Source organism: Sorex fumeus, unplaced genomic scaffold (assembly GCF_029834395.1).
Source record: "Sorex fumeus unplaced genomic scaffold, SorFum_2.1 ptg000003l, whole genome shotgun sequence".
Taxonomy (NCBI): domain Eukaryota; kingdom Metazoa; phylum Chordata; class Mammalia; order Eulipotyphla; family Soricidae; genus Sorex; species Sorex fumeus.
Window position 1 is genome coordinate 17,819,734 of NW_026606060.1, and position 14,397 is coordinate 17,834,130.

The 14,397-nt window shown below is 39.4% G+C and overlaps 1 protein-coding gene across 1 annotated transcript in view; it reads left to right on the forward strand.

Moving 5' to 3' along the window:
- DNAH6 (dynein axonemal heavy chain 6) overlaps window positions 1-14,397 on the forward strand; it is a 211,933-nt gene that overhangs the window by 146,938 nt on the left and 50,598 nt on the right. The window contains exons 57-61 of the mRNA XM_056115431.1: window positions 1,565-1,729; window positions 4,191-4,258; window positions 7,149-7,329; window positions 11,010-11,189; window positions 12,666-12,899. Of these exons, the coding sequence (XP_055971406.1) occupies window positions 1,565-1,729; window positions 4,191-4,258; window positions 7,149-7,329; window positions 11,010-11,189; window positions 12,666-12,899 (828 nt within the window). The remainder of the gene's footprint in view (window positions 1-1,564; window positions 1,730-4,190; window positions 4,259-7,148; window positions 7,330-11,009; window positions 11,190-12,665; window positions 12,900-14,397) is intronic.

Genomic DNA, 14,397 nt, shown 5'->3' on the forward strand with positions numbered 1-14,397 from the left:
TCTCGGATAGCCCCGTAAGCTACCAAGTGTATCCCACCTGCATGGCAAAGTCTGGCAAGCTACCCATGACGCATTCGATATGACAAAAACAGTAACAAGTCTCATGGAGACATTACTGAGTGCCCTCTCAAGCAAATCGATGAACAACTGGAGGACAGCGCTACAGTGCTACAGTACTATCAGGAACTTATATACACACCAATGATCTGGAAACATTAAGGCAATCTGCTGGTTCTAGCATTGTTTTCTACTTAGACATGGGGTCAGAATTTGATTAAATGATGTTTTAGAGCATTTCTATAGATTCACTCTGGAAATATTCTTTATTCACTCACTCAACACATTAAGAACGAATGACAGAAAATGCATATATAGTTCTTATCCTCAGCAGCTTACAATTTAGTTTAGGAGAAAAACTTTAAATAGAAAAGAGAGGAAATGAGAGAAATGGAGGAAAGGATCTTGTCATAAGACCTATGATGGAAGAAGCCTGGAGTTGAAATAGCTAATGAGGAAGGAGTAGGGATCTCATTTAAATGCATTTTATATGCATGGCTAAAGAAGTATCTAAATCGTGACCTCTGCAATGAGCTCAGTCAAGTGAAGACCTCAAAGAGAAAGACTTCTCAAACACAGGGAAAGGCATGTGCAAAAGACCTGGACACAGAGGGGTTTTGAAATAATTGATATCCTTCCTACCTTACCATTTTGTTTTATATAAAGGAAAAAATGAGTGAACAAAAGCATGAGTTGTGAGTTGAGTCAGCTATCATTGCAACCAAAAAATATTCATTTGTCAGAATAAAAAAGAGTTCCTCAAAGATCACAGAGGGCCAGAGACTGACTCAGTGGCAGAGCACATACATGCCCCACATGTGTTAAGGCTATGAGTTCAATACCTGGAACCACAAAATGAAAACAAGGCCATTGACAATAGCAACTGAGCTCTGGAGCTGGCAATGTCCCAGAATAAATTAATCAGTATTCACTGCCATTTATTCACCACCCACTATATCCCAGAATCTGTAATTTACAGATTGTATTTAACATGCATGAACTATTTAATTTTCACTGTAACTTAACTAATTACTAATATTATCCCATTTTGCAATGAGAAATGTGAGGCACAGAAAGTTTGAAGCAAGGGACTGAGCAGGCTTAGCTATTGAGAAAACTGCTTAGAAAAATACCATATTCTAGCTTGAACAGAGAGCACAAGAAATCTCTTTGTGCCTCTGGCCCTGAACAACACTAGAAAGGGTGTTTCGATCGGGCACCCTACAGACTCTTTCCTTGGCTGCTTTTGCCTGAAATTTAGTAGGTTAGATCAGTCTAAATGGGTACTGTGCCTTCAGATGCTCCTATTTACTTAGACTGCTAGTAAGACAACCACTGGGACATGTACACTACACTGTTAGAGGCAGTAGAAGGACATTTTTAAACACTCGCAAGATCACTGAAAACTGTTTGTTCGAAGTTCAAATCTTAAGACTAGTGAAATTTGAAGTCAATGACATCCATTCTCATTGCTTGTGGTTTTTGTTTGCTTGCTTTCATTTTTCAGCTTAAAGAAACTTTAGATCCAGCATTGGAACCAATTCTTCTAAAACAGATCTTCATTAGTGGCGGCCGTGTACTCATTCGCCTTGGTGACTCAGACATTGATTACGATAAAAACTTTAAGTTCTATATGACAACCAAACTGCCAAATCCCCACTACCTGCCTGAGGTAAGAGCTGGTGCTCTGGGATTCCTAGCGCAAGTGAACGATGAGGCTGTGATGGGCCTCTGACGTTCATCACTTCTCCCACCTGAAGGAAGCAGCTCTGCCCTGGTTCGGCTTCCCTCTCCACAGCCTCTCTTCCACCAGTCACCTCTCTTGCTTCTCTTCTGCATCTTGGCTGTGACTCCTGTTGCCATTCTGTTGCCATCTAGTTGGAACCCAGTTACCTCCCCATCAGGCACTAATCAGGGGCCTGGCACCTCCCAACATGGAGCAATGCACACACACACACACACACACACACACACACACACACACACACACACACTCATTCTTCCCTCAGCACAAGTCCAGCTGCCCCTCTTACAGTGACTGAGAAATGAGTCAGCACCTAAATCCAGAATCCACAGGGGAAGGAGGAAGCTGTTTCAATGTGCTATGCACATATCATATTGTGCTGCCCAAATGAAAAGATAGCTTGCTTAAGAAGACCTGGAAACAGGCTGGAGCGATAGCACAGTGGGTAGGGCTTTTGCCTTGATGCAGCTGACCCGGGTTCGATTCCTAGCATTCCATATGGTCCCCTGAACAGCACCAGGAGTAATTCCTGGGTGCAGAGTCAGGAGTAACCCCTGTGCAATGTCAAGTGTGGCTCCCCCAAAAAAGAAAGAAAGGAAAAAAAACCAGTAACTTCCAGCTTTAGAAAAGTATGTGTCCAATGGCCAATGTCTGTAACTGAATTTCTGTTTTTGTGGCCCCTTCCTTGTGCTCTTAGACTACAGGAGAGGAACCGTGTGAATCCCACGTTCACACTCGTGTCCCTGAGTCAGCAGAACCTAGGTCCTTATGCAGGTCCTAAGCAGTTGTAATAGAAGTGAAGACAGCAAGTAGTCCAGTCCTTCCTGGGGACCACATATGACCCTAGGGGACCCCTCCACCCCTGTAAGCACTCATGCTGACACAGCTGCTGTCTCCACAGGATGTTCAGGTCTAGCAGCCCTCCATCTCCACCGCCTGCATAGGGCCCTTGGAAAAGTCTTCACAAATCAGTGTGTTTCTCCATAACGCCCCCCATTTAAAAAGAAAAAAAATCCTTGCATAGACCATTCCTACAGTTTAATTTTATTTTACAGAATTTCTCAGAACTCCCTGTCTTCATATGTTGATTTAAATGAAATCGGCACACGTCTTGAAAAATATAAAGGAATTGCCATTAACAGCCTGCAGCAGAGTTTTCCTTGTCACCTTCTAATTACTGTTAGAGCCACTGTGAGAGCTCACATCTCAAGTTCCACTTTAGATTTTAGAAAAACAGGGGCTGGAGCAATAGTATAGCAGGTAGGGCACATGCCTAGTACACAGATGATGTGGGTTCAATTCCCAGCATCTCATGTGGTCCACTGAGCACCTCCAGGAGTGATTCCTGAGTGCGGAGCCAGGAATAACCCCTGAGCATCACCAAGTATGACCCCCAAACGGAACAAAAACAAAAACAAAACAAAAAGGGAAAGTGACCACTGACTTTAACCTTGATTTAAGGTTTGTCTTGTACTAACTTAAACCTTGATTTCTCACACCTCAAACAACCTTGACTCTGTAACTGTAGGTAAATTGTTCTATTTCCTGAATCCCCAGGCCAGTCAGCTCAAGAGTTGACAAAGAATTATTGTGAAAATATTTAATTTTTTTAAATTAAAGGAAGACTTTATGTAAAGCATGTGACACACAAACATCTTTATTGTATTTATCAATTTTTGTGTTGACTTATTCATTAAATGTTATGATGAAGCAAAATATATGAACATTTTTATTATTAATAGCTTATTTTTAACAAGGACAAATCATGTAAAAAGTCAGAGTGATTTCAATTCTCCATTTAGTCTCCCAATATCCTTTGAATTGTTACAATTATTACTCAAATTTTTAAATATTTGAACTGCGCTTAGCCTGGGTGAATAATTCATCCAATATCCCACTTGCAGTATTAGGTACAATTATAGCTGAACCCAGGTTGGTAACCCCATAGCCTTTCTACGAACTGACTCATCTTTCCTTAAAAGATCGTGTAGGATGCTATAACTGCAGCATTTGAAGAATAAAATTGTCACTCATCATGATAAGGAAAAATCATATTTGGATGTGTAAGACCCAGTGTGCTTAGTGTAGAAGCTAAAGACTGAGTGTATTGACAAGTAGACCTGATATACAGTACTCAGGTGGCAATCAAGATCACGATCACAATCATCCTGTTGTTCGTGGATTGCCTCGAGCAGGCACCAGTAACGTCTCCTTCTTCCTAGCCCTGAGATTTTAAAAGAGCCATATTCAATTCTCTTCAGGGCTAGGAGAATGAGACCTATTATTGTTATTGGTATTTGGCATATTGAGCAATAATGAGTAGTATTTTAATAAAGCAAACACTTCTTATTGTATGCGTCTGAACATCTACTCTATGCATCTCTTCTAGGTGTGCATTAAAGTTACCATCATCAATTTCACTGTCACCAAATCAGGTCTGGAGGATCAATTATTAAGGTAATTGGGTACTTTGGTTTCTCCCATGTGAATATTAAATGTAGAATGACAATAAATATAAGCACACATGTATCTTTTTGAATTCATATTTTTGTGTTTTACAGATATACACTTAGGAGTGAAATTGCTCGATAATATGTGGGAACTAGTCTTATTGTTTTGAAAAACATTCATACTGTTTTCCCTAGAGGCTGGACCAGTTTCAGGTCCAACAACAGAGTATAAATTTTCCTTTTTCTTCTCAACCTCACTATCACTTGTTTCTGATTTCTTTTATATAGGTCATTCTCTTATTTCCCTCTTCTTTCTTTTTTGCCTGATTTATCTGAATAGGACTTTCAATATTATGCTGAATTATAGTGTTGATTATATTATGTATACTATATAGACACCTTTGTCTGGTGTCTGATCTTAGAGAATAAACTTTCACCATTCAATATGTTGTTACCTGTGTGTTTATCATATATAAGATCTTTATTGACTTGGGCTGGAGAGATAGCACAGCGGGTAGAGCATTTGCCTTGGAGGCAGCCAACCCAGCGAACCGGAGTTTGATTCCTCCACTCCTCTCGGAGAGCCCGGCAAGCTACCGAAAGTATCTCACCTACACAGCAAAGCCTGGCAAGCTACCCGTGATGTATTCAATATGCCAGGCACAGTAACAACAAGTCTCGTGATGGAGACGTTACTGGGCCCAATCGGGCAAATCGATGAGCAATGGGAGGACAGTGCTACAGTGCTACTCTATTGATTTATTTTATTCTACCTACTTTTTTATTTTTATTGAATTATTTTATTCTACCCACTTTTTTTTAACTTGCTGGTACTCATGACTTATTCCTGGCTTGTCCTCATGGATTACTCTTAGCAGGTTCCAGGTACCATATGGTGTGCCAGGAATCAAACTTGGACTATGCACATGCAAGGCAAGACTCATACCTGCTGTGCTGTTCTCTCTCTCTCTCTCTCTCTCTCTCTCTCTCTCTCCCCCTCTCTCTCCCTCTCTCTCTCGTCCCTGGTTGAAAGTTTTTAATTACTAAAATAAGATGTACCTTATCAATCTTTGTGATCACATGATTTGGAAGGGTGCTTTGGCCACACCCCAAGGTATCCTGGCTCTGTGCTCGGGGGTCACTGCAGAGGTACTCAGGAGAGACCATATGTAGTATCAGGGATGAATGATCACATGATTTTTACCTGTTCTGTATTAAATTAACTTTTCTTCCTTTCATATTGCATGAATTAAATTGTGTTTATCAAGCCATCCTTGCCATAAACCCCTCCATGTCCTGAAGTAGGACCCTTGTCATGTATAATGAATATTTCACTTGATTTTGTTCAGGGTCTTTGCATCTGTGTTCACCAGGGATCTTTGTCTGAAGTTTTCTTTTATATGTGATGTACTTCTCTAATTTTAGTCTGGGGTAATATTGGCCTCATAAAATGTGTTTGAAAGAACACATTTCCTTTGATTTTTCTGGAAGAACTTGAGATGATAGGTAGTACACAATTTTTGGAGGTTTGGTTGTACTCGCTGATGAAAATATCTGGCACTAGATTTTTGCTTTGTGAGAGACTTAATTACTGTCTCACTTTTCTTATTTGCAGTTGGTTTGTTACAGTTTTCTATTTCTTCCTGATTAAGTCTGGGGAAGTTGAATGATTCTAAAAATATGTGAATTTCTTCTATCTTAACAAGTTTAATAGTTTAAAGTTATTCATAGTAGCTTCTTATGAGCCTTTGTGTTTCTGTGGAATAGTAACTTATACTCACTCTTTTATGATTCCATTAAATAGGATTTTCTCTCTTTTTTCTTTGTGATCTTGTGCTGATCCTTTCCAACTGTGATCTTGTCTTGGTTCTTTCAAACAACTATTCTTGATCTTATCATCTTCTATAGTGTCTTTTTTCTTTCCAATTCACTTATTTCTGATCAAATTTTTATTATTTCCTTTATTCTACTGACTTTGGGCTTCATTTGTCCTGTTAGATGTGAGGTTATGTTTTTTATTTGAGATTTTTCTTGGTATTGGCCTGTATTGCTATGAAGTTTCTGGGCTTTTTGCTACATTCCATATGTTCTAATATTTGTTTATAGGAATTTTTTTTATTTTCCCTTTCATTCCCTCACTGACCCAACAGTTACTCAGTAACATCAGTTATCCTCTACATATTTAAAGTTTTTCCAGCTTTATTTTTATGGCTGATCTCTAGTTTTATACTATTTTGGTCAGAAAGACAATAGAGAGCCAAGAGACGAAGAACTTGTCTTGCAAGTAACCAACCCAGGTTCAATCCCCAGCATTAAATATGGTCCCCAGGACTTGCCTGGTTCTTGGAGACACACTGCTCCAAAACATGCAAAAGACTGCTACCCCCAAATATATTTTTTCTATTTCATTTCTCTCTAGAAGTTTTCTTCATGTACTTAATTTGATATGCCATTTATTCACTTTTAAAAATTCTCCCTCAGTATACTCTCTATGTGACTCAATTCCATTTCCCCAAAGTGAGATTATGAGTTGTTTGTATTCACTATTGAAATTAACCAGAAGCCTAGGAAGCAATACCACTTACTTATTTGTTTATTTCATTGAACTGCCATGATATACACAAAAAGTTGTTCATGATTGGGTTTCAGTCACACAGCAGTGTAGGGCTCTGAAATACAGGATACTGAATCCGAACCAATATGCAGTTCTATGAAGAGTCTACTGTACACACACAAAAATTAGCGAAAGGGGACCTTGTGCCTTAGGACTTCGCTAATAGCATTAGTACTCAGCTTAGTTTTCCAAATACGACAATTAGGAATGGAGAAAGAAAAAATTGAAAGCAGTTTAGGGCACTAAAAGAGACTTTATTTATGTAATGGAACTTTGGATCTAGTGATGTGGTGCGACTTGAGAAACCTGAGTTGGAAGAACAAAGAAACAAGCTCATCGTGAGCATCAACACGGATAAAAACCAGCTGAAAGCTATAGAAGATAAAATTCTGAAAATGCTTTTTCAATCTGAGGGAAATATTCTGGACAATGAAGAACTAATTGAAACTCTCCAGGATTCAAAGGCAAGTAAAATATTTCTGTTATTGATAGAAAATATGTTGCTTCTGGGGCCATAGAGATAGTAGAGTGGGTTAGACACTTGCCTTGCTACAGCCAACTCAGCTTCCATTCCCAGCAGCCCCCCTTCTGTAGCCCCCTTGATTCTTCCCAGGAGAGATCCCTGAGTGCAGAGCAGGAGTACACCCTGAGCACCACAGTATCACTGAGTGTGACAACTTCCCAGAATTATATAATCTGGCTTCTAAAGCTACAGTACAGTCTTTGAAGTGCCTGCAAAGACTCCTAAATTAAAATTTCTCAACCTTCCCAAACTTTGGTCCCCTTCCAATCTTGTTTCATTCCTACACCATCCCCCACTCCTCTCGCGAGTTGACCTCTTAGTCTCGGATCTCAGCCCCTCGTGATAGCCCCCTTGGTATATCCTGGAGGCCCAAAGAGGTGAAGGGGCCATATGGCCCCTGGTTGAACACTTCTGCAACAAGAATGGTGGCCACATGTCCACACAAGAAGGTTCCTGGCTGGTATAGACCCTCACCCCTACCAAAAGAAGAATGGAGACACTGGAGGTAACAGCTTCTCTTGTTCTTGTGTGCATTTTAAAAATAAAGCATGTAATTGTAAAGATTTGCTCGAGCGGGCCCAGTAATGTCTCCATTTTGATACTTGTTATGGTGTTTGGCATATTGAATACATCACGGGTAGCTTGCCAGGCTTTGCCCACTCAAGCAAATCAATGAACAACGGGAGGACAGTGGACAGTGGACAGTTGTAAAGATTGGGACAAGATACATGCATTGAAGGAAAAACAGATAGTCAGAGTGAAGCCATCTTCTCCAGGAAGCCTGGTTAGTGTTTAGAGCTGGGATTAAACTCTGCCCTTTTGGAACACCTGAGCATCTTACCTCAAGCTCTATTACAGCACTTGTCATTGGTAACCCTATGTCCTAGTTGTCTGATTACAAGCGTAGTTCTTCTGTTAACTTCTAAGCAACTGAAATTGGAATAGCTCCTCCTGAGATTATTTCTCCAAGGACTAAGACCACAGGTACTCAATGAAAAAGTGTGAATAGCAAGATATAATTTTTGCATTTAATGTAATTTATACTGCAATAAATAATTTATCTGATTAAAGTTATAATTCTTAAAGTTACTCAGAATACAACTGATAAAATCATTTCCATCCACTGATAAGAATACAGAACATAGTTTACTAATAATACACTTCAATTTTTAAGGGACTTTTTGACTTTTGCGTTTTCCCTTTGTAGGGTGGGTACAGACTGAGTTCTTTGCCTTTATTGTCAGAAATTTTCTTTCCTTTCATGTTGCCTTTTGAGGTATTGGCTGTGAAGCATAAAAATAACCAAGTAATTCTGGGTATCCTACTTCTCTCTTCTCGATGTTTATTTGTTCATCAGCTTTTAATTTGGGAACTTAGTTATTGACCCAAGTACTTTAATTTTTATCAGAGTTTTACATGGGAAATATTTAAATGATTAAATATTTCCACAAGGTTTGTTATGAAAAATAATACACCTGAGTTCTCGGTGCATGACCCAGCCATGACTCCATAGTGACTGTAATTTCACCTCTCATTTGGTTTTGGTTATTTCAACTTTATATCTCTGTCTAATTAATAGTCTTGTATTGCTGCTTCCTACCTTTATACACACACACACACACACACACACCATTCCTATCCCTTAGACTCCCACTGGAGTTATATCCTGACTATAGTTAAACATTCAAAGTTTACACTGCTCAGAAGTCTGAGAAATCTGGGGGCTAAGAAGAGAGCCAGAGCCAGGATCTTACCATGCAGTGAGAGAGGGCTAGACCAGGATCTCAGCATGCAGTGAATACATTTCACATTCTCTCCCTCTTTTCATTATAGTGCCAGGCCTTCTAGAGTGCCTGGATCTTTTCCATCAAAAAGTACTCTATTGGGCCGGAGTGATAGAACAGCAGGTAGGGTGTTTGCCTTGCATGCTGAAGACCCAGGTTCGATCCTCGACATCCTGTATTGTTCCCCAAACACCACCAGGAGTGATTCTTGAGTGCAGAGCCAGGAGTCACCCCTAAGCATCTCCAGGTCTGATTCAAAAAGCCAAAAAAAAGTACTCTCTCTATTACTTTCTCTGCCATGTGGTGTGGGGAAGATAACCTGGGAATCCACCAAAGACACCTAATTTTCTCTTATAATTATTTAATTATCACTGGTTTACGATGCTATAAAATTTTAGGGGTACGGCCTAATACCTCTGTATAGGACTATACTAGACTCACCGCAAACCCCACCAAAGTTCTAATGCCATATCATCCCCAAAATAAATCCTTCTACGAATTTTTCCCATTCCCTTTCCCTTAGGTAATCCCCATAGTTTTCACAGTCTAGGAATTATTTTGTTGTCTTTTGCAGTGTGTTTGCTTTAGCTGTTTGTATCCCACATATGAGTGGAATCATCCAGTATGTCTTTCATTTCTTTACTATTTCAATTAGTATAATATCCTCAAGTTTCATCCACTTTACACAAAAAGGCACAATTTCATTTTTTGTAAGTTTTTCATTCTTAATCACTGTGAATTACAGAGTTACAAAGATATTTGTTATTAAGTTTCAGGCATACAATATTCCTCTTTTTTGTTTTTTTGTTTTTTTGGCTATACCCAGTGATACTTAGGACTTGGTTCTGACTCTGCACTCAGGGATCATTCTTGGTGGTGCTCAAGGAACCATATGGACTGACAGGGTTCAAATATCTCTTCAGTCCCCAATTTTTATCTTTTTAATGGCAGTGTAGTAATTCATTGGTTATGTATACTACAGTGATTTAGACAGTTATCAGTGGACATTTAGGTTGATTCCATCTTTTGACTATTGTAAATAATGCTACTATGAACCAAAATATACAAATTTTTTAATTGTGTTTCTGTAACCTTTATGTAAATGCCTAAAGAATAGTATTACTGGATCATATAGAATTTTTTTAAGAAATTTACTCCAAAATATCCATATAGTTTTCCACAGAAGCTACACCAGTTTACATTGCCACCAACACTGCAGCAGAAATATTTTTCCGCACATCCACTTCAATATTTGTGATTTCCAGACTTTTTGATAGGCCATTCTCGCGAGTATAAAGTCAGATTTTATTGTGATTTTGGTTTCTGTTTTGGTTTGGTTTTTGGCTTTTTGGGTCACACCTGACTCTGCACTCTGCACAGGGGTTACTCCTGGCTCTGCACTCAGGAATTACTCCTGGCAGTAACTCAGGGGACCATATGGGATGCTGGGAATCGATCCTGGGTCAGCCGTGTGCAAGGCAAATGCCCTATCCGCTGTGCTATCACTCCAACCCCCTGATTTTGATTTCTATTTCCCTAAGAAGTTATTTTTGTATGTTTACATGTATCTCTGGGACAGCTGTATGTCTTCTTTGAGAAAAATGCCTGTCCATATCCCTTGTCTACTTTTATAATGGGCTGCTTGCTTTTCTGTTATTGAGTATGTATTTTGGATATTTATATATTTGGGATATTAACCCCCTGTCAGAACTGTAGCGATCACTAATTCATCATGTCCTTATTTTTGTTCCAGGCCTCACTAAATATAGCCCAAGCCCCCCACCACAATATTTTTAAGAATATATCCCTTAGAATTTACTTTTATATGTTTACTCAGATCACTTCTGGTGCCATCAAGACCAGGCTGAAGGAAGCAGAGTCCACTGAAATTATGATAAACTCTGCTCGGGAGAAGTACCGCCCAGTAGCCACTCAAGGCTCTGTGATGTTCTTCGTCATCGCAAGTCTCTCAGAAATTGACCCCATGTACCAGTATTCATTAAAATATTTTAAACAGGTGAGTGGTGGTGGTGGTGGTGGTGGTGGTGGTGGTGTTAATGAAATTTCTCTTTACTTCTCTTTGATCACTGTTGAGTTCCTCAGGGTCAGATATGTGATTAGAAAATGGGACTGTCTGGGGGCTGGAGCAATAGTACAGCAGGTAGGGCATTTACTTTGCATGCGGCCGACCTGGGTTTAATTCCCAGCATTCCATATGGTTCCCTGAGCACCGCCAGGAGTTAATGCCTGAGTGCAAAGCCAGGAGTAACCCCTGTGCATGGCCAGGTGTGACCCACAAAGAAAAGAAAAAGAAAATGGGACTGACTGTCTCCTAAAAACACAAGTGGTAGGTGTTCAGAAAACACTCTGTAGAGGAGGAAACATGGGCTTCCTTACTTGCCAGCTGCATTTTTCTCTTGGCCTCCTTTACTTGTTTGTTTCCTGCGATACAGTGAGGACAGGGGCATGGTCACTTTGGTGGAAGATATGGAGCTGGAATGTGTCAGTCACAGACCTACCTGTAACAGTCTTATAACCATAGTGTCTTAAATCAAAAAGGAAAAGTACCTGTAATAGAGACAGGCTGGAGAGTGGGAGGGAAGCCGCAGACACTGATGGAGAGAAGTTGACACTGGCTTGCAGTTGGAATATTCTATGCCTGAAACTCAACAATCAATAATTTTGTAAATAACAGTATACCTTATTTTAAAAATGATTTAAAATAGTATGAGATGGATAGTACAGCAGTTAAGGCATTTGCCTTGCACACAGGTGACCTAGGTTCTATCCCAGCACCAATATGGTCCCCCAAGAACCTCCAGGAATGATCCATGAGCACAAAGCCAGGAGGAAGCACTGAACACTGCCAAATGTGGCTAGAAACAAAAATAATTTAAAATTAAAATTGGCATTCTAGTTATCACTGTTCTGGTTTCCTGAATGAATGAAATTTCCATTTTCTCTGTTCAGAATGTAGTTTATTTATTGTGCTTACTATATTTGTTTGTGTAACAAGTAAACTATATATTTAAAATATAATTAATTGGATCCTCTTAAATTTAAGAAATCCTAACTCATTCTTTCCACACCCCATGATTATCTGGGAGAAGTGCCAAGATGATCATATAACCTTGCCTTTCCCCTTATTCTCTCACCCCAAAGTGATAATCAAATCCAAATTGAGGACACAGAGACTCTGACAGATTAACTCCATATTTCAACTTTTTCTGTCTCACATTGAGATGACAGTTTTTAATATCATGAATATAAATGGCATTTGGTCCATTTTTATACAAATGGAGAGTGAAAGGGACATGCAGGAAATAAATCTCTCATATCAATTCGGGATGAATTTTAGACTTTTCACAGTACAGCACTTTTGTGCAACTGTTTTCTCACTGAATATGGGGGTAAGGGCAGATGAAGAGCAAGAACTTTTTTCTAAGCAAATTTAATTAAATCAGAAACATTGATAAAACTCTCTTTTGCACAGTTGTTCAATACAACAATTGAAACTTCCCAAAAGTCAGAATATCTGGAATACCGCATGAAAATACTGCTGGAACAAACTCTATTATCTGCTTATACCAATATTTCAAGAGGACTTTTTGAAAAACATAAACTCATATACAGCTTTATGCTCTGTGTGGAAATCATGCGTCAGCATGAGCGCTTAAATGATGCTGAATGGAATTTCTTTCTCCGAGGTGCTGCAGGATTAGAAAAGGTACCTGTTTCAAGTTCAGATTATAAAGTTACTCTAAATGGGAGCCACAAACACCTGCCAAACTCCCCAGTGACTGGAGGTTACACATTTGGTTCTTTGACCCACTGGGTAGGGTGCTGGGAGCCAGGAGTCCCAGGCTATAGCTTAGTTCTGTCCCAGTAGCTGTGTAATGTTGGTGATTTTTAATCTCTTCATGCTGTGGTGTCATTACTATGCAAAGGGGATTCTGTGGGGATTCAGCCTTGCATGTTGCCAACCCAGGTTCAATTCCAGGCATCCCATATAGTCCCTCAAGCACCACCTGGAGTGATCACTGAGCACAAATCCAGAAGTAAGCCCTGTACACTGGCAGGTATGGTCCTAAAACAAGGAAACAAAACAACCCTCCCACCCCCAAAAAGATGCTGGTACTCTCCAGTGAGCTAGTCGATGTGACCATGTTTTGAAACATTGACTATCTTACAAATATGATGTGTTCGAAGTACAATAAAAGCTCAGAATGACTGATTGTTGTAAAATCGTGATTCTTTTTTTGCCTGGACACATCTTTTCTTTTAAAACACTTGGAGTGATATCATTTTATTGTTGCTTGAGTAATGTTGCAATAGGAGTTTTACTCTAGTTCCCTTCTTCATGTACATTTTCTTGTCTAGCTTTCCTAACTCACTCATGTACTGCAAATCTTGACAAATCTTGACATAAGTGAGTCCCATCTGGCTTGCATTTTTATATCAGTCCCACTCTAAATTCTCAATTCTGCTTTACCCATCTCAGCCCTTACCATGGGCCTTACAGAATCAGAACCTACATTGTTTGACAATATTTGAGCCTTAGGGTTGCTCTGGGAGGTTGAGCTTTAGATTTGACTTTCAGTGCCCTTGTGTTCCTAGACAAAATCCAGATAAAATCTCTTTACCTCTTCCTCCCTCTGATCCCATCCATCTTTTATCATATACATGTTCTCAACCCTTCATTAATGCTATTTAAAAGCTTCATAATCAAAGTTAATACAGAGAACTGCTTTCACGTTCTATGTATGTCTGTACACATTATGCAATCATCAAGCAGCATGAATCTTTGAGACATACCACAACATGAATAAACCATTAAAACACTAAGTGAAATGGTGGATCATGAGAAAAGTTATGAAAAAATGGCTTCTGGAAATTATATCTGGAAAAAATGAATAGTAGCTTAGGACCTGGGGGAGTGGGGAAGGGAGATGGTAGACAGGAGGGTCATAGCAAAAAGGTGCAAGGAATGAGGGGGAGTGAGCAATGAGATGTTGGCTGCATGATGGTTGCAGGTATTTGCAAGTTTTCTAAAATACACTGGATTGTATGCTGTAAATCAGTGAGTTACATGGTATGTGAGTTATATCAAATAAAACATTTTAAAATGTAGCATTGAACTTCATGCAAATATTTGTGGAACTTTTAAGGACTGGTTTAGTCTGTAGTCATAGTTGTTTTCTTTCTAAATTGTTTTTACCCACATG